The sequence below is a fragment of the Dendrobates tinctorius genome, unplaced genomic scaffold (genome assembly GCF_039654945.1).
Source record: "Dendrobates tinctorius isolate UK_male_01 unplaced genomic scaffold, ASM3965494v1 ptg000064l, whole genome shotgun sequence".
Classification (NCBI taxonomy): Eukaryota; Metazoa; Chordata; class Amphibia; order Anura; family Dendrobatidae; genus Dendrobates; species Dendrobates tinctorius.
Window position 1 is genome coordinate 47,416,065 of NW_027361732.1, and position 27,425 is coordinate 47,443,489.

At 43.6% G+C, this 27,425-nt stretch overlaps 1 protein-coding gene across 3 annotated transcripts in view; it reads left to right on the plus strand.

The window, feature by feature from the left end:
- The window catches only part of UCHL3 (ubiquitin C-terminal hydrolase L3), a 100,821-nt gene extending 80,378 nt beyond the window's left edge, over positions 1-20,443 (plus strand). For all 3 annotated transcript variants that reach the window (XM_073580393.1, XM_073580394.1, XM_073580395.1), the window contains one exon: positions 20,220-20,443. In XM_073580393.1, coding sequence (XP_073436494.1) covers positions 20,220-20,303 — 84 coding nt within the window. In that variant the 3' untranslated portion in view covers positions 20,304-20,443. The remainder of the gene's footprint in view (positions 1-20,219) is intronic.
- Positions 20,444-27,425: the final 6,982 nt, after the last annotated feature.

Below are 27,425 nucleotides of genomic sequence, written 5' to 3' on the forward strand. Positions count from 1 at the left end.
GAGCAAGGTGGTCGCTACAATGATTAGCGCCCGGAGGCCTGCTTCAGCATGAATTTACCACCACACCTGGAAGGTGTTCTTTGCTTGATGTCGAGGCCGCGGTGTTTCTCCGCTGAGATTCTCGATTCCCGACATTTTGGCTTTTCTCCAGTCGGGCTTAAAGAGCCCAGATAGCTCAGTCGGTAGAGCATTAGACTCGGGCTTTGCCCCAGGTTCCCGCAGGAGACAAAGGTCGGCCTTATCCGTCCTGTTCCAGTGCAGAATTGCTACCAATTTGCAGGTGAAGTCTTTTCATCCAGGGAGTATCCCACTTGATACCTCCCTATAAGGCACCTATGGACGCCTGGGTCCTTAACATGGTCCTAAGTGTTCTGCAGGAAGCTCCATTGGAACCGCTTTAGGATATCTCTTTGAGGTACTTTTCCTGGAAAGTTGTTCCTCTAGTGGCCATCACTTCCATCAGGCGGGTTTCAGAGCTGGCGGCTCTATCCTGCCGAGCTCCGTTCCTCACTTTCCATAAGTATAGGGTGGTCCTCAGACCAGCCCTCCTTTTCTGCCGAAAGTCGTGTCCTCTTTTTTCACATTAATGAAGATGTGTTTTGCCTTCATTTTGTCCAGCACCGGTACACCAGGCGGAGGAAGGCTTTCACACGTTAGACCTGGTAAGAGCCCTCCGGAGGTACGTGTCGCGGACGGCACCCTTTCGTCAGACGGACACGCTGTTCGTGCTCCCTGAAGAGCACAGGAAGGGACTCGCTGCCTCAAAGTCGACCATAGCCACATGGACTCGTTTGACTATTCAGGAGTCCTACCGCATTAGAGGCACGCCGATTCCAGCAGGGATCGGAGCGCACTCTACCTGGGCAGTGGGCGCCTCTTGGGCGCTTCGGCACCAGGCTTCAACGGAACAGGTTTGCAAGGCAGCAACCTGGTCCAGCCTGCACACATTTGCCAAACATAATATCCATGCTCAGGCCTCGGCGGATGCGAGCCTGGGTAGAAGGATTCTCCCAAGCAACGGTGGTGCACCTTTAAACAAGAGGTGCATGTAGCTTGGATCGGTGAGTCAATCTTCTACCCTGGGACTGCTTTAGGACGTCCCACAGTATCTGTGTCCCCAATGAGACAAAGGAGAAACATGGATTTTTGTGAGTACTCACCGTAAAATCCTTTTCTCCAAGATGCTCATTGGGGGACACAGCACCCACCCTATTAGCCAGTTGGCTCTTGTCTTGTGTAAATGAATGTGTTTACATATTTGATATAAGGGTGGTGTTTTCCTTTGGACATGTTGTACCTGTATTAAGGCTGATTTGTTGTTCTCCTACTGCTTTGGCACCAAACTGATTTCCGCCCGCAATAGGGGCGAGGGTGTATACTGCGGAGGAGGAGCTAACTTCTTTTTTTCATTTAGTGTCAGCCTCCTAGCGGCAGAAGCATACACCCACAGTATCTGTGTCCCCCAATGAGCGGCTCGGAGAAAAGGATTTTACGGTGAGTACTCACAAAAATCCATGTTTTACATACAGTATATCTTATTGTTTGAAAAGAAAAAAAAAATACATTCATCATGCAGGTGGCGGCACCTGCTCTGTAGCATGATAGGGTCTTTAATATCAATATATTAATTTTATTTGGTGATAGAAATTTCTTGAAGTGGAAAAAGAAAGTCTTGCTTAAAATAGTAGCCATGCCTGCGCAGTACCATCATTTTGAATGTGACAGATGCTACTGTGCAGCTGCCATTTTGATAGAGCCAATGTTTTATTTTTTTTTTCCTCTTACAAAATAACACCGGCGGTGGCACCTGCACAGTAGCATCAATAAAATGAAAATATGGTGCCTGCATGATCAATGTAATTTGTTTTTTCAAACAATAAGATATACAGTATGTAAAATAGGGAGCAGTCACTAAAGGATCAGTGACCTGTCAGAAGGCATGCAGATGAATATGTAAGCAGAGCACCACATGCAGACCCCCACAGGCCGCCCCGGAGCACAAGCATATCATTAACTTAAAATAAAGATTATACAACAACCACAAGACTTATTTCGTCAATTAAGGTATTATTTAATCAGTATAAGGCTAAGAACACATTAGCGTTTCTGTGCGCAGCGTATCGTTTGCATGCGCAAATGCATACCAAAACACTTTTAACCCCTTCACCCCCAAGGGTGGTTTGCACATTCATGACCGGGCCAATTTTTACAATTCTGACTACTGTACCTTTATGAGGTCATAAGTCTGGAACGCTTCCATGGATCCCGGTGATTCTGACATTGTTTTCTCGTGACATATTGTACTTCATGTTAGTGGTAAAATTTCATTCAAATAACTTGCGTTTATTTGTGAGAAAAACGGAAATTTGGCAAAAATTTTGAAAATTTCGCAATTTTCCAAATTTGAATTTTTATGCCCTTAAATCACAGAGATATGGCACCCAAAAAACTTGATAACTAACATTTCCCACATGTTTACTTTACATCAGCACAATTTTGGAACCAAAATTTTTTTTTGTTAGGAATTTATAAGGGTTAAAAGTTGACCAGCGATTTCTCATTTTTACAACACCATTTTATTTTTACGGACCACATCACATTTGAAGCCACTTTGAGGGGTCTATATGATAGAAAACACCCAAAAGTGACACCATTCTAAAAACTGCACCCCTTAAGGTGCTCAAAACCACATTCAAGAAGTTTATTAACCCTTTAGGGGCGTCACAGGAATTTTTTTTGAATATTTAAAAAAAATGAACATCTAACTTTTTTTCACAAAAAAGTACTTCAGGTTCAATTTTTTTTTTATTTTACCAAGGGTAACAGGAGAAATTGGACTGCAAAAGTTATTGTGCAATTTGTCCTGAGTACGCTGATACCTGATATGTGGGGGGGGGGGACGACTGTTTCGGCGCATGGCAGAGCTCAGAATGGAAGGAGCGCCGTTTGACTTTTTCAATGCAAAATTGTCTGGAATTCAGATCGGACGCCATGTCACGTTTGGAGAGTCCCTGATGTACCAAAACAGTGGAAACCCCCTACAAGTGACCCCATTTTGGAAACTAGACCCCCCAAGGAACTTATCTAGATATGTGGTGAGAACTTTGAACCCACAAGGGCTTTACAGAAGTTTATAACGTACAGCGGTACAATTAAAAAATCATATTTTTTCCACAAAAATGATCTTTTCACCCCAATTTTTATTTTCCCAAGGGTAACAGGACCCTAAAAGTTATTGTGCAATTTGTCCTGAGTACGCTGATACAACAAATGTGGGGGTAAACCACTATTTGGGCGCATGGCAGAGCTCGGAAGGGAAGCAGCGCCATTTGACGTTTTTGGCTGGAATTGAGATCGGACACCATGTCGCGATTGGAAAACCCCTGATGTACCTAAACAGTGGAAACCCCCCACAAATGACACCATTTTGTAAACTAGACCCCCCCCAAGGAACTTATCTAGATGTGTGGTGAGCACTTTGAACCCCCAAGGGCTTCACAGAAGTTTATAATGCTCGGGCATGAAAATAAAAAAATCGTATTTTTTCCACAAACATGATCAATTAGTCCCCAATTTTTTTATTTTCCCAAGGGTAACAGGAGAAATTGAACCCCAAAAGTTGTTGTCCAATTTGTCCTGAGTACGCTGACGCCCCATATGTGGGAGAAAACTGCTGTATGGACACACGTCGGGGCTCGGAAGGGAAGTAGTGACGTTTTGGAATGCAGACTTTGATGGAATGGTCTGCGGGTGTCATGTGCGTTTGGAGAGCCCCTGATGTACCTAAACTATTGAAACTCCCCACAAGTGACCCCATTTTGGACACTAGACCCCCCACGGAACTTATCTAGGTGTGGTGAGCACTTTGAACCCCCAAGTGCTTCACAGAAGTTTATAACGCTCGGACGTGAAAATAAAATCATTTTTTTCCACAAAAATGATATTTTTGCCCCCAATTTTTTATTTTCCTCAGGGTAACAGGAGAAATTGGACCCCAAAAATTGTTTTGCAATTTGTCCTGAGTAGGCTGATACCCTACATGTGGGGGTAAAACACTGTTTGGGCGCATGTCAGAGCTTGGAAGGGAAGGAGCACCATTTGACTTTTTCAACTCAGAATTGGCTGGAATTGAAATCAGACGCCATGTTGCATTTGGAGAGCCCCTAATGTGCCCAAACAGTGGAAACCCCCAATTCTAACTCCAACCCGAACCCCAACACACCCCTAGCCCTAACTCTAGCCCTAACTCTAGCCCTAACTCTAGCCCATTTTCTTTTAGTTTTATTATTTTTCCCTAACTAAGGGGGTGATAACGGGGGGTTTGATTTACTATTTATGGCGGTTTTTATGTTTGGCGGCTGTCGCACGCTAAAAGATGCTTTTTATTGTAAAATTAGTTTTTGCATCACCACATATTGAGAGCTATAATTTTTCCGTATTTTGACCCACCGAGTCATGTGAGGTCTTATTTTTTGCGGGACGAGTTGACGTTTTTATTGGTACCATTTTCGGGCACGTGACATTTTTTGATCGCTTTTTATTCCGATTTTTAGGACGCAGAATGAACAAAAACCAGCGTTTCATGAATTTCTTTTGGGGGGGTGCGTTTACACCGTTCCGCGTGCGGTAAAATTGATAAAGCGGTTTTATTCTTCGGGTCAGTACGGTTACAGCGATACCTCATTTAGGTCTTTTTTTATGTTTTGTCGGTTTTATGCAATGAAAACTATTTTATATAAAAAATAATAATTTTTACTCTTCGCCACGACAGCACCCACTGGAGGTATCGGATCCGCCCATTTGGAACAGGAAACCCTACATGAAAGATAAAAGGGGCGGTCCGCCTTTCCTCCTCAGTTTTGGTTTCCTGTTCCAAATGGAGCAGGATCCTGCAGGATCTTACCTGGGCCATGCATCCGCCTGTGCGGTCTCTTCGGGAACGGCAGGGGCTGCGGTCCGGAGGCAGCGTCGGGGGAGACTCCGTTTGACGGCTCCCCCCTCGTCTGGTGGCATAGTGGTAATGGCCGGGTCCGGGGAGGGCCGCCCGGTCTTACCAGGGAGCGCGCCGGTCTGGCATCCGGGAGATTTCCCCCCCCCCCCCCCCCATTCCCATCGGTGGGGGTATAGCGTGGATGGTGAGGCCATGTGCGCGCGAGCCGCGTGTGTTAATAGCGGTGGCGCGGGAGCAGGCCGGCGCCCGACGCTCCCATACCCCGGAAGTAATGGTTGAACTTCCGGGGTAAGATGGCGATGACGCGGCGCATGCGCCCTGTGACAGGGCGACTTCCGGGGCAACGATACAGATAAAACAGCGCTGCAGCGCTGCAACATTGGAACATGTCGTCCCCCGCAGAGTCGCAAACCCCAGCAGGGGATTCAGCTGGGGGCAACTCCACCAGGGACCGCAGCGCCAGGACGGAGACTGCCCGCAGGAGCGAGGCAGCAGAAACCCGATCCAAACCGTCTCAGCCATCTGAACCGGTATTAAGCTTCACTGGGTGAGTGTGCAAAGCATATGCTCTACCTATTAAGCTAACCTCCTCTCCTCCCCCCCCCCCCTCCCCCCTCTCTTTACCTTTGACCTCCCGTTTCAGTCAAAGAAAAAAGGAAAAACAAAACATAAAGAATGTGCATTATGTTCAGAGCCTCTCCCTGACTCCTACCCCAAAAAACTCTGCAAACAATGCATGAAAGAGACCAGGCAGGGGCCGACGATATCTTCTCAGGATATCCGAGCCATAATTAGGGAGGAAATACAAGCCATCAACCGCGCCAGCACTCCCGCAGTGTCCAGGCATAGAAAACAGGTTATTGTCAGTTCAGAGTCAGAGGAAGAACAGGGGTTAAACTCAGGCTCCGCATCCACGTCCTCATCATCATCCTCGGAGGCGGAAGGACGCGCATGTTTTCCTCTGGACAGCGTAGATAACCTGGTAAAAGCGGTTAGGAATACTATGGGGTGTGAAGAGGAAAGGGGAGCCCAGACCGCGCAGGACATTATGTTTGCGGGATTGGCAGAAAAAAAGAGGAGATCATTTCCAGTAATACCGGCAATTAAAGATCTCATCAAAAGGGAATGGGAAAAACACGACCAGAGGGGTTTTCTCCCATCCGCTTCAAAACGGAAGTACCCGTTCACTGATGAAGATCTATTAAAATGGTCTAAAATACCAAAGGTGGACGCTGTCATATCCTCCACTTCCAAACAAACCTCGATCCCGGTCGAGGACGCAGGATTGTTAGCAGACCCATTGGACCGAAAGGCTGAATCCTCGCTCAAAAGGTCCTGGGAGTCCACCACCGGGGTATTCAAACCCGCAATAGCCAGCACATGTACTGCTAGGTCAATGCTGGTATGGCTAGATCAATTAGACCAGCAGATTGAGCAAAGAGTGTCAAGGGAGAAACTGCGTGCAGCCATCCCGTTGATAAGAGGGGCAGCTGCCTTTATGGCAGACGCTTCAGCGGACACCCTAAGACTTGCAGCAAGGTCGGCAGCCCTGGTGAATAACGCCAGACGCGCGCTTTGGATAAAAAGCTGGAAAGGGGATGCACAATCAAAATCCAAAATTAGTGCAACCCCATGCGAGGGTGAGTTCCTCTTCGGAAAAGCCTTAGACGAAATTCTCGCCAAGGCAAAAGAAAGGAAAAAGGCCTTCAGTGATTCTCCCATTCCGTTTTATAGGAAAACCTTTAAAAGACGGCCATTCGGGAGAAGAAGACAATCGGACAGAACGAGATGGGCCACGAAAGACGAAAAGCAGAAGGGTACCATCTTCAGAGGGCCAACATATAGGAGAGAAAAAAATTAAAAGTTTAGACCCACCGGTTGGGGGCAGATTAAAATTTTTTTTTACCAAATGGGAACAAATTACGTTAAACCCATGGATTTTGAATATAATCAAGGAAGGAATAAAGATTGAATTCCTTCGAATCCCCTATGAGTTCTTTGTTATAACTCGCCTTAATTCCTCACTTCAGCAAAAGGCTCTCGAAGACGAGATTCGAGTCCTGCTAGCTAAAAAAGTTTTAGTTGACGTCCCTGAGGAACAACAGGGTAGAGGCTTTTACTCTCCCCTGTTTTTGGTGTCTAAACCAGACGGTACATTTAGAACCATTATTAATTTAAAGAAGCTAAATTCATTTATAAAAAATTATAAGTTCAAAATGGAATCGATTAGATCCACTATAAAGCTTCTTTTCCCAAATTGCGTAATGGCAGGGATTGATTTAAAAGATGCTTATTATCATCTCCCTATACACAACAGATTCCAGAAATACCTAAGAGTCGCAGTGGAAGTCGAGGGCAGGATTCGTCATTTCCAATACGCGGCCATGCCCTTCGGGCTTTCCACGGCACCAAGAATATTTACCAAGGTGATGGCAGAAGTGATGGCCTACCTTCGCCAAAAGGACACACTAATTGTACCATATCTAGACGACTTCCTAGTAATTGGGAATTCAGTCAAACAATGTACTGAACGCGTGACTGACGCAGTCTCCTCTTTTCAGAGCCTTGGCTGGATCATCAATATCCAAAAGTCCAGACTCGATCCGCAATCTCTCCAGACATTTCTAGGATTTCAACTAGATTCCTTGACCCAGAGATGTCTACTACCCCAGGTAAAAATCATCCTCACAAAACAAAAAATACAAGCAGCTATAGATAAACCACGTGTATCCTTAAGAGGAGCAATGTCACTATTAGGATCACTAAATTCTTGCACCCCGGCAGTCCGGTGGGCCCAGTACCATGTCCGTACACTACAACACCAGATCCTCCAGGAGGATAAGCGACATAGTGGTCGTTTACAGAGCAAAATAACCCTGTCACAAGAAGTCTTGACTTCCCTAGAGTGGTGGTTAGACGATGACCATTTATGTTCAGGAGTCCCATGGGTTATAGTTCCATCCTGTATTGTAACCACCGATGCCAGTCCCCAGGGCTGGGGAGCCCACATGGAGAATGGGTTTTATCAGGGAAGGTGGAGTAAAGAGGAATGTGATTACTCATCTAATTTAAAAGAACTGACTGCAGTGTTCTATGCTCTATACAACTTCCTTCCGCAGCTCCAACAGAAGCATGTAAGGATCCTGTCGGACAATACCACCACAGTGGCATATATAAACAGACAAGGAGGAACTCGATCAGAGACTCTGATGTCTTCAGCGGCAAAAATTTTAAACTTAGCAGAAAACTATTTTTTGTCCCTCTCGGCCCTTCATATAAGAGGCGAGAGCAATCAAAAGGCAGACTTCCTAAGCCGTCACACTCTACGACAAGGAGAGTGGTGCCTCAATCGGAAGGTCTTCAGGGACATAGTAGCCGCATGGGGACAACCCGAGGTGGATCTTTTTGCCACAAGGGAGAACAGGCAGATAAAAACCTTTGCCTCCCTATCTCCGTCAGATCACCCAAACATACTGGACGCCTTTCTAGTTCCATGGAATTTCAACCTAGCGTATGCGTTCCCTCCATTGATCCTCCTACCTCAAGTAATTCGGAAGATCAGAGACGACAAAGCAAGAATAATCTTAATAGCACCGTTCTGGCCAAAAAGACCGTGGTTTTCGTGGCTGCAGATTATGTCGATAACAGATCCTTGGGTCCTTCCGACTGCCAATCTACTCTCCCAAGGCCCCTTTTTCCACCCTCAAGTGCTCAGCTTGCACTTGACGGCGTGGAATTTGAGAGGCAGTTATTGAGGACAAGAGGATTCTCGGAGTCCTTAATTGCTACACTACTACAAAGTAGAAAACAGTCCACGACCCAGATTTACATTAGAATATGGAAAAAATTTCTTCAATTCCATACAGTACCTCATACAACAGAAGTTCCGATAATCCCAATCTTGGAATTTCTGCAGAAGGGGAAAGACTTAGGCTTAGCAGTAAATACACTGAAAGTACAAATATCGGCATTAGGAGCACTATATGGCCATAATATAGCAGGCAACAAATGGATAACTCGTTTTATTACAGCATGTGAACGAATAACTCCAATCCACATACCCTCCGTCCCTACATGGGATCTAAATCTGGTCTTAGACGCCCTAACGGTAGACCCCTTTGAGCCGATCGACACAATACCCTTCAAATACTTAGCACTTAAAATGGCCCTCTTAGTATCACTAACCTCAGCTAGAAGAGTGGGTGATATTCAGGCCTTATCAATAGATCCACCCTTTTTTCAAGAATACCAAGACAGATTGGTATTAAAACCAGACCCTGCCTACCTGCCAAAAGTGGCAACAAAATACCATAGATCTCAGGAGATACTCCTCCCAACCTTCTATAAAAATCCCTCTACTCCGGAAGAGCAGAGGTTCCATACTCTGGACGTCAAAAGAACTGTCCTAAAATGTATTGAGAGGTCCAACAGTTGGAGGCAGAGTAGGGCCCTATTTGTTTCATTTCAGGGCTGTAAGAAGGGGTATGGAGTCACGAAGAGCACCATTTCCCGGTGGATCAGAGAGGCCATTCGTTTAGCCTACTCCGCAAAAAACGAAGATCCTCCAGGGAACATCAGGGCGCATTCCACCAGGGCAATGGCAACCTCTTGGGCGGAAAAGGGAGATGTTCCGATTGAAACTATATGTAAGGCGGCAGTTTGGTCATCCCCTTCTACCTTCTATAACCACTACAGACTTGATCTTTCATCAACCTCTGACTTAAGCTTTGGCAGGACTATCCTTGGCACGGTGGTCCCACCCAGGTGATGGTCTCTGGAATCTCTCCAGTGGGTGCTGTCGTGGCGAAGAGTAAAAAGCCGGATTACTTACCGGTAATGCTCTTTTAATGAGTCCACGACAGCACCCGTTCACTTCCCCCCCTAAAGATATCAATAGTTAAAGTATTACCAAATAATGGATAAGAAAGATGTTAAAATAAGAGAACATTGCCTAATCCTTGGCGGTCCTTCTGGTACTCTGAAACGTAAAACTGAGGAAAGGCGGACCGCCCCTTTTATCTTTCCTGTAGGGTTTCCTGTTCCAAATGGGCGGATCCGATACCTCCAGTGGGTGCTGTCGTGGACTCATTAAAAGAGCATTACCGGTAAGTAATCCGGCTTTTTGCATCGCTTTATTCTGCGAGCTATAACTTTTTTATTTTTTCGCTGATGATGCTGTGTGGCGGCTCGTTTTTTGCGGGACAAGATGACGTTTTCAGCGGTACCATGGATATTTTATATGCATCTTTTTGATCGCGCGTTATTACACTTTTTGTTTGGCGGTATGATATCATTTTTTGCTTCGTTTTTTAATTTTTAAGGGGTTCGCTAAAGGGGTTAACTAATGGGACAGTTTTATAGGGCGGGTCGTTACGGACACGGCGATACCTAATGTGTACTTTTATTGTTTTTTTGTTTGTTTTTTTTATTTTCAAAAAATGGATTTACAGTGCCTACAAGTAGTATTCAACCCCCTGCAGATTTAGCAGGTTTGATAAGATGCAAATAAGTTAGAGCCTTCAAACTTCACACAAGAGCAGGATTTATTAACAGATGCATAAATCTTACAAACCAAAAAGTTATGTTTCTCAGTTAAATTTTAATCAATTTTAAACATACAAGTGTGGGTCAATTATTATTCAACCCCTAGGTTTAATATTTTGTGGAATAACCCTTGTTTGCAATTACAGCTAATAATCGTCTTTTATAAGACCTGATTAGGCCGGCACAGGTCTCTGGAGTTATCTTGGCCCACTCCTCCATGCAGATCTTCTCCAAGTTATCTAGGTTCTTTGGGTGTCTCATGTGGACTTTAATCTTGAGCTCCTTCCACAAGTTTTCAATTGGGTTAAGGTCAGGAGACTGACTAGGCCACTCCAACACCTTGATTTTTTGCCTCTTGAACCAGGCCTTGGTTTTCTTGGCTGTGTGCTTTGGGTCGTTGTCTTGTTGGAAGATGAAATGACGACCCATCTTAAGATCCTTGATGGAGGAGCGGAGGTTCTTGGCCAAAATCTCCAGGTAGGCCGTGCTATCCATCTTCCCATGGATGCGGACCAGATGGCCAGGCCCCTTGGCTGAGAAACAGCCCCACAGTATGATGCTGCCACCACCATGCTTGACTGTAGGGATGGTATTCTTGGGGTCGTATGCAGTGCCATCCAGTCTCCAAACGTCACGTGTGTGGTTGGCACCAAAGATCTCGATCTTGGTCTCATCAGACCAGAGAATCTTGAACCAGTCTGTCTCAGAGTCCTCCAAGTGATCATGAGCAAACTGTAGACGAGCCTTGACATGACGCTTTGAAAGTAAAGGTACCTTACGGGCTCGTCTGGAACGGAGAACATTGCGGTGGAGTACGTTACTTATGGTATTGACTGAAACCAATGTCCCCACTGCCATGAGATCTTCCCGGAGCTCCTTCCTTGTTGTCCTTGGGTTAGCCTTGACTCTTCGGACAAGCCTGGCCTCGGCACGGGAGGAAACTTTCAAAGGCTGTCCAGGCCGTGGAAGGCTAACAGTAGTTCCATAAGCCTTCCACTTCCGGATGATGCTCCCAACAGTGGAGACAGGTATGCCCAACTCCTTGGAAAGGGTTTTGTACCCCTTGCCAGCCTTGTGACCCTCCACGATCTTGTCTCTGATGGCCTTGGAATGCTCCTTTGTCTTTCCCATGTTTACCATGTATGAGTGCTGTTCACAAGTTTGGGGAGGGTCTTAAATAGTCAGAAAAGGCTGGAAAAAGAGATAATTAATCCAAACATGTGAAGCTCATTGTTCTTTGTGCCTGAAATACTTCTTAATACTTTAGGGGAACCAAACAGAATTCTGGTGGTTTGAGGGGTTGAATAATAAATGACCCTCTGAATAAACTTTTCACAATTTACAAAAAAATTAAACAAAGAAATAACATTCTTTTTTGCTGCAGTGCATTTCACACTTCCAGGCTGATCTACAGTCCAAATGTCACAATGCCAAGTTAATTCCGAATGTGTAAACCTGCTAAATCTGCAGGGGGTTGAATACTACTTGTAGGCACTGTATTTGGGGGAATATTTGTTTTTTGGTTTTTTTGTAATATATTTGGCGATTTTTTATTGTAACACTTTTTTATTTTTTTTTACTTTATTAAATAGTCCCAGGTGGGACATCACTGTTCTGTGACAGATCGCTGATCTGTCACATCACAGATCACTGTGACAGATCAGCGATCTGTCACAGGCAGTGCACAAGGCTTCCTCATGCCTGCGCTTTGCAGGCACTGAGGAAGCCAGCTTCCTGCAGGCCCCCGTCGCCATCTTGGATTCGGGGGCCTGCAGGAAAGGAGCCCCCGGCAGCATCGCTGCACATTGCTCTGCCGTGGGGGGCTCAGGGAAGCACGGAGGGAGCCCCCTCCCTGCCGATGCTTCCCTTTAACCCCCAGGTACACCGTGATCATGTTTGATCGCGGTGTGCAAGGGGTTAACGTGTCGAGGGCGGTCCGTGACCTCCCCTGACACATTGTGCCGGGTGTCAGCTGTGATAATCAGCTGACACCCGGCCGCGATCAGCGGCGCTCACCAATTGGGCGCCGCTGATCGCGGTAGACGTACTATCCCGTCCATGGGCATAGCGGCCCGGTTCCCATGGATGGGATAGTACATCTGATGTCAGGAAGGGGTTAAACACATGCTTATGCTACATTTTTTTTTATCTGCATCAGCTTACGCATGACGCCAAAAAAAACGCTGCTTGTGTATGCGTTTTGGCATGCATTTGCGTTGTTTATGCGCATGCGTTTGATATTTCCTAGAGAACAGACTGCGTTTCCAGGAGAATTTCCTTGACACAAGCCACACACAATGGCTGTGTCTCATGGGATTTCTATATATTCACTCTGCACAGATGCAATCCTCATCTTTTGATGCTGTATCCAGCTGCAAGATGGATTTTAGCGTGGAGAGCTTCCATTTTAATCTTGATTTGTCAATGAAATTGGCTTTTGCATTTGCTGTGGCTTGTGAAGAAGAAGAGAGACCGAGAAGACGTCATCATCGCTGTTGGCAACACCCCTTCGTTGAATTACGAGAGAGCCGTGGAGCCTACCACTCATTGTACACTGACCTGCGTGAAAACCCGCGAAAAATTTTTTTGACTACACAAGGATGTCGGAATAGAGCTTCAAATACTTTCTGCTACGGGTCCGAGGATCCATCAACAGGCAGGACACACAACTACGTCGAGAAATTGCTGCTGAGAAATGTCTGTTAGTGACCCTAAGTTACATAATTTTTAAAAAGAAACACGTCATTATTATTGTTATAAAAGTAATCTACTGTTTGTTTGTTTTTTTTGGGGGGGGGGTTTTTTTCCTTTTTTCTGGTCCGCAGATTCTTGGCTACTGGAGAGACCTTAAGATCGCTACATTTTCAATTCCGGATTGGAGTGTCCACCCTTTCTGAGATTGTTGGAGACACCTGCCGTGCTTTATGTGACGTTCTGCTTGATGAATTCCTCCCCCAACCCACAACTGAACTCTGGAAAATTACAAATGTCCTGGAATTTTGCAGCATTTTCCAGCCAAACTGTTTGGGGGCTGTGGACGGCAAACACATTAGGAATCTGAAACCTGCTGGAAGTGGATCTGAGTATTTCAATTACAAAAAAGTTCTCATGGCGATTGCAGATGCTGACTGTCGATTTGTCGCCTTGGACGTTGGCTCATTTGGATGAGCAAATGACTCTGACTTTCAAAGACTGTGACATGGACCAATGTTTATTTGGGAATAATTTCAATTTTTCAACGCCACGACCTCTTCTGAACACTGAAGGGCCACCAGTGCCGTTTGTTGTGGTTGAGGATGAGGCGTTTCAAATGTGTGCCAGCCTCATAAAACCGTACTCGAGTCGGGACTTGAATCACACAAAAAGTATTTACAACTACCGATTGACAAGGGCACGAAGAACTGTGGAGTGTGCCTTTTGGATTGCTGAAATCTAAATGGCGCAATTTGGGAATAGCCCTCAATCTAAAAACGAGACAATTTATGAGGTAGTGAAAGCGTGTGTTGTTCTGCACAATTACATTCTGGTGAAAGAGTGACAACACTTAGAACTTGAGGAACCTGAAGTAAGCACATTGCATGATTGCCAAGATCACCCTCTGAGGAGTACATCGGAAGTTATCCAAATGAGGGATCACTTTGCTACTTAGTTTCTGATATTGGACCTGTGGCATGGCAAGACTAAATGGTTTAATCCGCTTGTAAATGTACCTGTATTGTTTGCTACCTTTAATACCTCCACTGTAAAACCCGTTATACAATACATGTGTGCGTTTTCAAATAAAGAGATAAACAGTGATTGTGAAAGCAAAAGATTTTTTATTAACAAAAATTAAAAACTAATTTTAATTTAACTAACAAAAATAATTTTGAAAACAAACAAAAATGGGGTTTAGGATCAGCGTCGGTTGGAAGGTGTGACATTGTGGACCGGGGGGTGTCGGGATGATTGGGTAGGAGTGGGTGAGGGAGTGGTTACAGTGGAAGTGGCAACAAAATAGAGGATTGGGGGAAGAAGACACATTAGGAGTGGAATACAAATTGGAAGGGACAGACACATTGGAAGGTGTAGACAGATTGCATAACAGAGACACACTGGAGGGGGGGTGTAGGTGGAGTGGAATTTTTTGGGGAAAAATTCCTTTTCCTTGGGTAGTGTTTTGCGTGCTGAGTGGGCCCCTTTTTTTTTTTTATTATTTTTTTTTTTTTATTATTTTTTTTTTATGTTCCCTCAGCGTTTCTTGTTTTCCACAGGTGCTGCACTCAGCGGCTTGATGGGTGCTGCAAACTGGAGGAGTGCTGCACTCTGCTGCGTGGTGGGTGCTGCATGGTGCAGAGGTGCTGCAAGCTGGGCAGGTTCTGCACTTGGCTGCGTGGTGTAGCTGGGAACTGTAGGAGGATAGGTCACTTGCCACTGGTGCTGTGCTGGCCCTTGTTGCCATGTAGGAAACAAAATGTGTGGCTGTTGGTGACATCTTGACTGCAGTTGGGACTGCTGCATGGCCTCGCTGTAAGCAGCCTGACAGGCTCTCATTACATACAGCTGGAGGTCAGGCGGCAGGTTTTCCGACGCGCCCTGCTCTATTGCGGAAAAAAATGTCTCTGAAGGTCGGCTTCCAGGTGGTCCAGGCGTCTGTGGACTTCCTGGAAAAGTGTGTTCACCTGAGTGAACCCACCTTCCATTCTGTCTACAACAGACTTCATCCCAGCCTGAAAGTTCGAGCTTAAATGAATAAACTCGGGCATGATTGACCTCTTCCATACCCTCTGCTGCTGGCAAGCAGATCCAACATTTCTAGTGGAAGAGTGCTGGGAGAGGGGAAAACCTGATGGACAGACTGCCTGTTCCCCAGCCTCTGAAGCCTGCCTGGTTGCTCCATCGCCGGTGGATGATTGGGATGGTTCGGTGGCTGTTCGATTAGGGGCCGCTCCAACTGAGAATAATCCAGGTTGTGTAGTGCTGCTCCAGGTTCTGTGTGGAATATAAATTACAAACATTGCTAAAAAAATAAAATAGTTTATATAATAGTAACACAGTCGAAATGATACGTTCGCTAAGCAACCGCAGGCAAGCCAGCATGCGATGGTATTTGTATTTTGATATCTTTGGAGTAGCACCACTACTAACACAAATCTCCTCTCTCATATCCTTGTTGAAGCGATCCTTCATCGATCGCCAACGGACTTCGAATCTCTTCACTGTGAAGGTGGAAGAAAAATAAATTGTAAAAAAAAAAGGCACCTACATTTACAGGAAAACTGACGCATCAGACCACATTGCAATATTTACGAAAATCCTTTGTCTTGTGGGGTGGCATGGGCCCAATCATCCAACAGACATCTGTCCACTTGTTCCCAGAGTTGGCGAATCAATCCTGAGTCGGTAAGGTTATGATCATGGATGTCCCATAATGCTGCTCGCTCTTGCACAAGAGGAATGAGCTTGCATTGTCAATCTCTGGTTTGCCTTCCTCACGTTGTGGAACCTATAGATCAAATTAAAAAAAAATTACAAGTCATATATAGTTTTAAAGATACAAAAATGAACCCAAATTCAATTACTACTCTGATAATGAAAAGACTACTTACACACATCGTCTTTCCTCCTCAGGAACTTGAGCCCGACGACCCTGGGAACATTCATTTCCACTCGACTGCGCCGGCTCTTCCGCAATGGAAGGTTCCTATAAAGAAAATACATGGTTTACCACATGTCTATTATCAGTCAATTCATACCAACCATGATATCAAATGTGATTACATCAAATCAGGATATCAAATGTGATTACATAATCATTTCATGTCCACTCTGGGAAGCATTCTGGTCTTCACTGGAGGACATGAGGGAATAGCAGGCAGTGAAGTGAAACACTAGAAAAGAACAGATAAGAAAAATTTAACTAGGTGAAGTCAAAGGAAAAAAATAAATAAAAAAACAATGGACGCCTACATTACAGGCAGTAGTCCAACAGGACAGCAACACAGCATCGGAACAGCAGAACTGGGGAAATCCGAAACAGGCCTCAATCCAGGACACCAGTACGGCAATGTCTACAAGGAACAGAAAAAACAAAACCAGAGCAAAAGTACAGACAATCATACTTACATTAGATTGAAGCTGAGAGGGCCGGAACACACCATCGGACACTATCTTGGAACAGAAAGATTCCGGGACAGGATCCACAACAGGAGCAACGACCGCACAATCTACAAGGAACAGAAAGCAAAACATAAGACTGGGCAGAGTGTGAGACTAGGCAGTGCAATACCGACACTCATACTTGCATTAGATTGAAGCTGAGAGTGCCTGGAACACAACACCAGACACTTGGAACAGGAGGATTCTGGGACAGGATACACAACAGGAACACTGCACAGTCTACAAAGAACAGAAAGAAAAACATAAGTACCGAGTACAGACTGCAGTGAGAGGCAGACAGACATTTTCAAAGCTTCTATACTTGCATACAGAGTCTTGATATCCCATCCACAGTCTTGAGAGTTCTGGACTTCCTGTGCCCACACCCTCTTTTATACACCTGGGATTTGGGAGGTGGTGAATCGTCATTTCCTGGACATGCTGTCTGAAGTACGCATGCGTATCAATTGCATCCATGCGCATATCCATTCCTACCGTTTCGTTCCCATAGACAGTAATGTGGTGTTTTGACGCGCGCATGCCTGCACATATTTGACTGATCAAAAAAGGCAACATGTTACGTTCGGCGGGTGCAGCGAAACGATGCATGCGGACGCATCCGCGCCCAAACTGATGCACCCGCATGTCCCTGCGTACACAAAGTTAAATGTAGGGACGCATGCGGATCGATGCGGATCTGTACGCAGGCATACGCTGCGCACACATACGTTAATGTGAACCCGGCCTAACGGCACCGACCTGACAAAGCAAAATCCTTTAGTCCAAGATACTGAAATAGAGGACCTTTCACCAAATTTTTCATGTTGAACTGGACACAGAGTAAGGCTAATTTCACACTAGCGTTACCGGGCGCGGCTAAGCTCCGTCCCCGGCCGCGCCCCCTGCGGTCAGCGTACCCTATATTTAGCGTTGGGTACGCTGGTCGTGTGCTGGTACACTTGTTGCTGCGCCGAGCGCACAAAAACGCACTGTGTTGCATTTTTGTGCGCTCGGCGCAGCGCTGGCAAAAGTGTACCAGCGCACGACCAGCGTACCCAATGCTAAATATAAGGTACGTAGATCGCATGCAGCGTCATGCGATCAGAGGAGGAGCTGACCGGAGGGGTGGCGGCCATGCGCTGCGCCCGGTAACGCTAGTGTGAAACTTGCCTAATACAGCTTTTTTTTTTTTCTTTGAACATTTTGCCTCTCCTTTGTAAAGATATTAGCAGTGAATTTAGCTGGTACTTAAACATTTATTTATTTTAGTCGAAGTTATTATAGCGCCATTTATTCCATGGCGCTTTACATGTGAATGAGAGTTGAAAGCTGTCAGCTCCTCACACTCGGGTCTGCTGTGCTCCAACACATATCACTCTGCAGTGAGGAGACCAGATTATTTGTCAGTGCCATAGTGGGGGGGGTGCTCTTCTTTCCAGTGTGTTGCTGCCAGCTTATGATTAACCAGTCACAGTCAGAAAGAGGAAGCAGTACTTGCCCCCAGTGAAATTTTTCTTGTAATGCACCCTTGGATTTTAACTGTTTAGGTGCCAAATAGTTTGATCGCTAATATCACTGCAACAGAGGTCAAATTAAAAAAAAAAAATAAAAAATCTTATTCTGCTCTGCAGCACCTATAATATTGTGTGCACAGTTCAACGTAATACATTTGTCGAAAGGTCTTTAACACTGATCAGAAACAAGGTTTATTGGAACTTTCAATAGGCATATTATTGATGACCTTGTTATCAGATTTCACAATCGGCACACAGCTGATTTAACCTTGGTTATATCAGCACTATTTTTTAAGATAAGCAGCATTAACAATATTACATTTGTAATACTTTTAATACTTCAAGTTGATCTATTATTCTGGTGTTGGGGGTAGCTCATCTTGGTGTTTCAAGGAAGGAAACCTCTTCTGTACCTTCATTTTCTTGTTTCCTATTCTGTCATCAGCTACTGGGTTAGTTAGCAGCTGTCTTTTCCTCCCTGGAGATATTGTTTCTTTAAGTCACTGGTGCTGTCATCCTGCAGAGAAGCCACATGGGATATACAGAAAAACTATAACAATACATAATACTTCACTCTCTAAGAGGATAGGATCTGTGTATTTTTCTAGATGGAATGTTTTTCAGGAGATTAGGTTCTTTTAAATGATGCCACCTTTAGCCTTGAGATACATGGTGCTTCTGTTAATTTCTGGGAAGAAATATGTAGAATTTCTGTTCTTTCCAATTGCTAAAGATCATTCCACTCATTTTCTGTTATAGCCCTTTCAAGCCTTCTATTATTTTTGTTGCTGCTCACTTGTATGAAGGAGACAAACAGTTGTAACTGTACCCAGTGCACTAATCTATATGCTAAAATTGTGCCATAATGTTCTATTTGTGCCACTTATGTGCTAAAATTGGGCCAGCTCATCTACAGATGTGAGTCTGCACTCACACACTTTCCTCTCCCAAACATAGGCTGTGGCATTAAATAGGACTGTGCTGCAGAAAGACGCAACCAGGCATATGGAAGTGTACACAATGAAGGACCCAAGAATAGACCATCAATGTTTATTTCCCAGAGAACGCCTTTAAGGATGTCAAAATTTAATCTTTACGAAACAAAACACAGCTCTGATTTCTATAAAGACATATTGTGAGCGTATCGGAAGCAATATAGAGAGAAAAGTAAAGATTATAAAAAATTGTCGTGGGACATTTACTTTATAGTGCCACCAAAATGAGGTTTTAGTTAAATAAAATTACATTACAAGTGTTCCCTTCAGCAATTATATGCATTGTGCTCTTTACATCCAGGTACAATGTTGTAATACTGCACGTTCCCCCTAGAGCTGCACTGGTTGTCCACAGCTGTTAAATGACAGTCAGCCGGCTACATGTAAGCCGATAGGCAGCAGTTTAATCGCTTGTTTAGACAGGGTTAGGGTTAACCCTAAACCTTTGCCATGCACACAAAATGATTGTTCATATGGTCATTCTATGTATCTAGAATAGAACATGTTCTCAGCAGCACATATGTTTCCTCAGGACTTTGTGCTGTGGAGAAAAATTATATTTAAGTAATCTTATACAGCATTTAATCCAATGAATGTGCTCATTTGTTGGGTGATTGGCATCCCGTTTAGACAGGCTGATGGGAGATGAGGTTTCCAATGAACCTTCGTTCGTGAATATCAGTCGCAGTATGTTTTACGAAGTTGTGGTTATATAACACGTCACATTAGTAATTACAGGCAAACACAAATGTGGTTGTATCCCCGCAATCTGCTCTTGTGTTTAGTGACTTCTGTCCATAGCCATCAGTTTACATAATGGGAGCAGACCAAGGCTTGCCAGCAGTGTACAGTACATTCACAAGTAATAGATGATGATGGACAGGAGAGACAGACCCCTGGACGAAGACAATCTGCCACCATCTAATAGGGCTGTGATGTCTCAGCCTCGTGTATAAGAAACATTCCTGTTTAATCTTTTAGCTGCATGTTTGTATGAAGCGTCCAAGTGGAGAGGACATTAATCTGTGATATTAATTGTGGCTGAATATTTTTCTTACCCCTTCTCCCTCAAACCAGGATGCCATAGAAGTCTGCAGAAAGTTTATGCAGCGTGATCCAGATGAATTGAGGTTTACTGTGGTGGCTTTTTCTAAAGCGTGACAGAATCCAGTCGTTGGAACGCAGAAATGTCCAAGAGAACTTGGAAGAAAGCCACATGATGAAAACAACATTTTATATCTTTGTGAGAAAATCTGAGTACTGTACATTAATAATAAAAAAATACAGCGTACCAATCCTGACATTCTGTGGTGACGACCTCCTGCAGCTTGTGTTTTGTTTCTCATTTTAAAGCATTTTATATTCATTGTGATGTTTCTGTTAAAGGAAACGACAGGCTGCCACCCAACACAAAACTCACTGCCGCCCATAGATTCTCTTGCATTTCTGTTTATTCCTTCGGTCGCTGTTTTTACATAGTACATGGCTGTACATGAGAAGAGGAAAAAGTAGTTATACTAAAGACAATATAGTATATGGTAATAAGGAATGGGACACTACACATTACACCTAGAGGAGCGTTTATGATGTTAATGCCTATGGATTCAGAATAAAACATGGAACTGGTCCCTTCCTTTGCAGCTATAACAGCTTCCACTATTTTGGGAAGGCTTCCTACAAGGTTCTGTAGTGTGGAAATCTATTACTTTAGAAGAGCAATTGTGAAGTCGGATGCTGATGTTGGGCGAGAGGGTCTATATCTCTCTTCTATTTCATCCAAAAAGCATTTGATGGGATTGAGGTCTGGTCTCTCTGCGTCCAGTCAAGTTCTTCCATTCTAAACTCATACAGCTTTTATGGACTTCGCATTGTGCATTGAGGCACATCCACCTGGAACAGAAAATGGTCTTCTTTAAATTGTTCCCACAAAGTTGGAGGCATGCAATTATCCAAAATGATCTTGTCATGCTTAATCATTGAGGCCGGAGTCACACTACAGCGAGATACGGCCAAGTCTCACAGGTTAAAACCAAGCTCTGGCACCGGCACTCCGGAGCGGAGCGTGCAGCTCCATGTATTGCTGTGCGGCTGCACGCTCCACTCCGGAGTGCTGGTGCCAGAGCTTGGTTTTAACCTGCGAGACTCGGCCGTATCTCACTGGGTGTGATCCCGGCCTAAGATCTGTCTTCATTAGAAGAAGCCTAGGCCGACACCTGAAAACCAGTCCCATAGTATTATCTCTCCACCAAAATTTATTGATGGCAAAATGCAGACTGGCAACTTATCTTTTAGCAGTCGCTAACCCCAGAATTGACCATCAGCCTGGTAGGGAGGCATAATTAGTCACTCATCAGAACATGTTTCTGCTGCTCCAGAGTCTTGCAAAGTGTACACATCTCTAGTCAACTTGTGACTTTGTGCTTGGTGATGTATGGCTGATATAACTGTTGCTCAGCTATAGAATCCAATGCCATAAAGCTCTCAATGCACAGTTTTTATGCTGATGTTCAGGCTAGAGGAGGTTTGGGACGCTGCAGTTATTGAGTGAGTAGAACACCGGTGACCTTAATCCACAATGCACCATAAAAGTTGGCGACCCATGCTCTGGTGGATTGCCACTTTGTGGCTGAGTTTTGATGGCTAAACTCTTCCATGTTTCAATAATGCCTCTCAGTTGATCATGGAATTTCAAGAACTGACTTGTTACCACGCTATCCTATTACAAAGCCATGCTCAACTTCAGTGATCTCTTTAGGACAATCCAGTGGATCTCACGGTAATACAACCTGTGGTATGGTAAGGACCAGGCATGTTTGTACTGCTCTCCCTATATACTATGTAGTGTCTGCAGTTTTGGGAGGTCAGAAGTACCCCTTTAGTCTTCTGAAATTTGTTTTATATAGTTTCTCCTGATTACCTTTTAGGACCTCTATTGTGAGTGGCCGCTGCCCCTCCTGTTGCAGCCGAGCTTCAATTCCAAATGATTAACACGATGGGTGTCGTTCAATACTGATTGCAAAAATGATGGAGGCTGGACAAACGGTGATTTATTTCCTCTGCCGCATTGCAATCGGCAGCGCTGCCTATTGTATTGTGTTAGCCTCGGGCTGCATAACTCCCCAGGGCTGTCCTATGGGAGTGACTGCTAGGACAAACCTTTAGGTGTTTTACATGCAAAGCAGATATTCCAATACATTATACAATAGTTTAATCATATGATCGCTTGTTCAGCAGCGCGTACAGAGACTCGCGTCTGTCATGTCTCCACTGGGGCTCACAATCTAATTTCCCTTATAAATGCTGCGGAGGATGCAGGTTAGCTTTCCAGTATGCTTTAGGGGAGAGGAGGGAGGTAGTAAAAGTTTGTCTCCTCAAGGGGATGAAAAAATATTATCAAAATTTTAAATAATCAGAAATAAACTATTGACTTTAAACAATTTTAACTACACAATTATAAAAAATGAAATGTACGTTTACTACATCTCTACCACTAGCAATTGTCACTACAAACGTAAGATGTTACCACTGGTAGAAATACACAGTGGCAAAGCTAATAGTTTAACTCTCTGCACAATCTTTACATATTAGATGCTGTGGCGCAGCTGCCACCGCCGCCGTTTCATTTAAATATTTTTTTTCAAACAAAATTATATTTCTAAAGAAAATGAAAATATGCATATTATCCACCTTTATGCTACAGCACAGGCGCCGACGCCTGCCTGATGGATGCAAATTTTTTTTTCAAACCAAATTCTATTCAGTATGTAAAATAGGGGGCAGGTCAGTGAGGGATCAGTGACCTGTCAGAAGGCATACAGATGAATATGTAAGCAGAGCACCACATGAAGACCTCGCCCACAGCCCCGCCCCAGAGCACGAGAATGTCAACTCAAAGCTGAAAATAAAGATTGCACAAAAACCACAAGACGGATTTCATCAACCAAGATATCATTGTAATCAGTATAACTGCACCAAACTGACACTGTCTGCAGGTTACTGAGCACAATGCTGCTGACAGGTTCCCTTTAAAGTAAAAAAAAGTGTTTATTAAAATATTCGTATTGTTTCATTAGCTACAAGTGAGATCTGTTGTCATGGTTACAGACTACAAATGAACCCTGTGTAGTCTGATCATGTAGTCTAGTGTTCACTCCCTCTGAGAGTATATTATACCATCTGCCCCTTTTGGAAACATCCTACCATTTGGCTGCAAACCCACTGAACATCGCTGAGATGAACTGGAACAAGATTTTGAGCCAGGTCTTCTCTTTCAGTATGTCTGACATTACAAATGCTTTTCTGGATGAATGAGCAAATATTTCCATAAACGCACTCCAAAATCTTGAATAATTTCTTTCCAGAATAGTGAAAGCTGCCTTTGTTGCGAAAAAGGGGACCAATTCCTTATCCATGCCCATGGATTTAGAATGGGATGTGTTAAAAGCTTGTGTTTATTTAATCTATAGGTGTACCAATAATTTTGCCTAAAGTGAGTGACTAGAGGATTAGATACACATCGGTTGTAGATCATGTGTAACCAGGAAGACTTAATTGCACACAGCTTTCAAATAAGATGGAAAGCATGGATGATTTAAATGTCCTGAAAAATGTCCCTTTTTAACCCCTTCCTTACCGATGAAGTAATAGTACGTCATCGGTAAGGTCCCCCGCTTTGAGGTGGGCTCCGGCAGTGAGCCCACCTCAAAGCCGCTGACATGTGCCCGCAATAGGCGCAAGCGGAATCGCCGTCCGCCCACGCCTATTAACTAGTTAAATCCCGCTGACAGCGGGCATTTGGCTTTCAGCGCCACCCGGTGGTCGGCGCTGAAAGCACAGGAGTAAATTTGCTACATATGGGCGATCTGTTCATCGCCCATATGTAGCAGAGCCGATCAGGTTGCACATGCTTCTAGCCTCCTATAGAGGCTATTGAAGCATGCCAAAAGTAAAAAAAAAAAAAATGTTTAAAAATAAAAAAAACCTAAAAGTTCAAATCACCCCCCTTTCACCCCAATGAAAATAAAACCGTAAAAGAAAAAATCCCACATACACATATTAGGTATCGCCGCGTTCAGAATCGCCCGATCTATCTATAAAAGAAAAGCATTAACCCGATCGCTAAACAGCGTAGCGAGAAAAAATTAAAAACGCCAGAATTACGTTTTTTTTGTCGCCACGACATTGCATAAAAATGCAATAACGGGCGATCAAAAGAATGCATCTGCACAAATGTGGTATCATTAAAAACGGCAGCCCGGCACGGAAAAAATAAGCTGTCACCCGACCGCAGATCACGAAAAATGGAGATGCTACGGGTCTCAGAAAATTGCGCAATTTTTTTTTTTTTTTTTTTTTTTTAGCAAACTTTGGAATTTTTTTCACCACTTAGATAAAAGAGGACATAGACATGTTTGGTGTCTATGAACTCATAATGACCTGGAGAATCATAATGGCAGGTAAGATTTAGCATCTAGTGAACCTAGCAAAAAAGCCAAGCTAAAAAACAGTGTGGGATTGCACTTTTTTTTGCAATTTCACCGCACTTGGAATTCTTTTCCCATTTTCAAGTACACAACATAGTAAAACCAATGGTGTCATTTAAAGTACAACTCGTCCCGCAAAAAATAAGCCCTCATATGGCCATATAGACAGAAAAATAAAAAAGTTATGGCTCTGGAAAGAGGAGCGAAAAACAAAAAAATCGAAAAAAAGCTCCGGTAGTGAAGGTTAATATATAAATAAAAAAATGTTGACACAGCTTAGGTGATATAATTTATTATGGGCAAATGTTAACAATGTGCAACAATTTGATGACATTTCGTAACCTTGGATTCTTCTCATGCTGGAGCCAGTAAAACCATGCACCCAAAGGGGAATTTCTCAAGGATTTAATTGGGGACGGACTAAACAGAATGAAGAAAAGGAAGAAAAAGAATGAACATAGCAACTTATAGGAAATCATCACATATCCCATATAAACAGGTGTATATTATATTCCCTGAGCTTTATATGTGGGGAATGGACATGAAATATGTGTAGATAATAGGAGAATGAACACATATCCCATATAAACAGGTGTATATAATATTCCCTGAGCTTTATAGTTGGGGAATGAACTTGAAATATGTGTAGATAATAGAGAAATGAACACATATCCCATATATACAGGTGTATATTATATTCCCTGAGCTTTATAGGTGGGGAAGGAACATGAAATATATGTAGATAATAGGAGAATGAACACATAGCCCATATAAACAGGTGTATATAATATTCCCTGAGCTTTATAGTTGGGGAATGAACATGAAATATGTGTAGATAATAGAGAAATGAACACATCCCATATATACAGGTGTATATTATATTCCCTGAGCTTTATAGGTGGGGAAGGAACATGAAATATATGTAGATAATAGGAGAATGAACACATAGCCCATATAAACAGGTGTATATAATATTCCCTGAGCTTTATAGTTGGGGAATGAACATGAAATATGTGTAGATAATAGAGAAACGAACACATATCCCATATATACAGGTGTATATTATATTCCCTGAGCTTTATAGGTGGGGAATGAACATGAAATATATGTAGATAGGAGAATGAACACATATCCCATATAAACAGGTGTATATAATATTCCCTGAGCTTTATAGTTGGGGAATGAACATGAAATATGTGTAGATAATCGAGAAATGAACACATATCCCATATAAACAAGTGTATATTATATTCCCTGAGACTTATAGGTAGGGAAGGAACACGAAATACAGTAGATAATAGAGGAATGAACACATATCTCATATAAACAGGTGTATATTATATTCCCTAAGTTTTATATGTGGGAAATGAACATGAAATAGATGTAGATAATAGGAGAATGAACACATATCCCATAAAAACAGCTGTATATTATATTCCCTGTGCTTGGTAGGTGGGGCATGATCATGAACTATACGTAGATAAAAGAGGAATGAGCAAATATCCCATATAAACAGTTTTATATTATATTCATTGAGCTTTATAGGTGAGGAATGAACATGAAATATATGTAGATAAAAGAGGAATGAGCAAATATCCCATATAACAGGGGTATATTATATTCCCTGTGCTTTATAGGTGGGGAATGAACATGAAATACATGTAGATTGTGTTGACGTGCTGCTGGTTTCATAGGGAGTTTTGCCTAGGTGGTGCTGCAGGACAGACAGAGGATGCAGACTAGCAGTAAGATGGCGTAGACGCCACAACATGAAGTGTGAGCGGCTCCGAGGCCTAGCTGGGAGCGCGGTGTCAGGAGAGACGATTGAGGTGGAGCCAGAAAGTAATCAGGAGGACAGAAGCTGGTCGAGGCTGCGGTACAGAGAGGGAAAAAACAGGACGCTGTCAGAGCCGAGGCAGAGAGTCAAATGCCAGACGGGAGCGTGAGATCCGGAGGACAAGACGCAAGCATAGTCAGGTGAGCCACGGGTCAGAAGCCAAACGGGAGCGTAAAACTGGAGGAAAAGACCGGCACGTAGTCAGGGGCGAGCCGAGGGGTCAGGAAACCAGAGAGGACTGAACTATACCAAAACGGAAGTTGGAAGCACAAGTCAGGGAACAAACAGGGTCATACACAGTAAGGATCACACATACAGAGGAACAACGATTATAGCAGAGTAACTTGGGTCTTTTGCTCTAGCCGAGAGAATGGAAGTATCACCGACACCGAACCCAGGAAGTACCATCACTAAATAGCCGCCCCTGAACCAGAGAGAGGCAAACTAAATTAACTCTGACCTGACCAGGACAGAAAAGGAACAACCCAGTCCTGGATCATGACATAGATTATATGGGATATGTGTTAATTCCGCTATTATCTACATATATTTCATGTTCATTCTCCACTTATAAAGCTCAGGGAATATAATATACTCCTGTTTATATGGAATATGTGTTAATTCTCCTATTATCTACATATATATCATGTTCATTTCTCACCTATAAAGCTCAGGGAATATAATATACACCTGTTTATATGGGATATGTGTTCATTCATCTATTATCTACATATATTTCATGTTCATTCTCCAACTATAAAGCTCAGGGAATATAATATACACCTGTTTATATGGGATATGTGTTCATTCTACTATCTACATATATTTCATGTTCATTCCCCACCTATAAAGCTCATGGAATATAATATACATCTGTTTATATGGGATATGTGTTCATTCCTCTATTATCTACACATATTTCATGTTCATTCCCCACCTATAAAGCTCAGGGAATATAATATA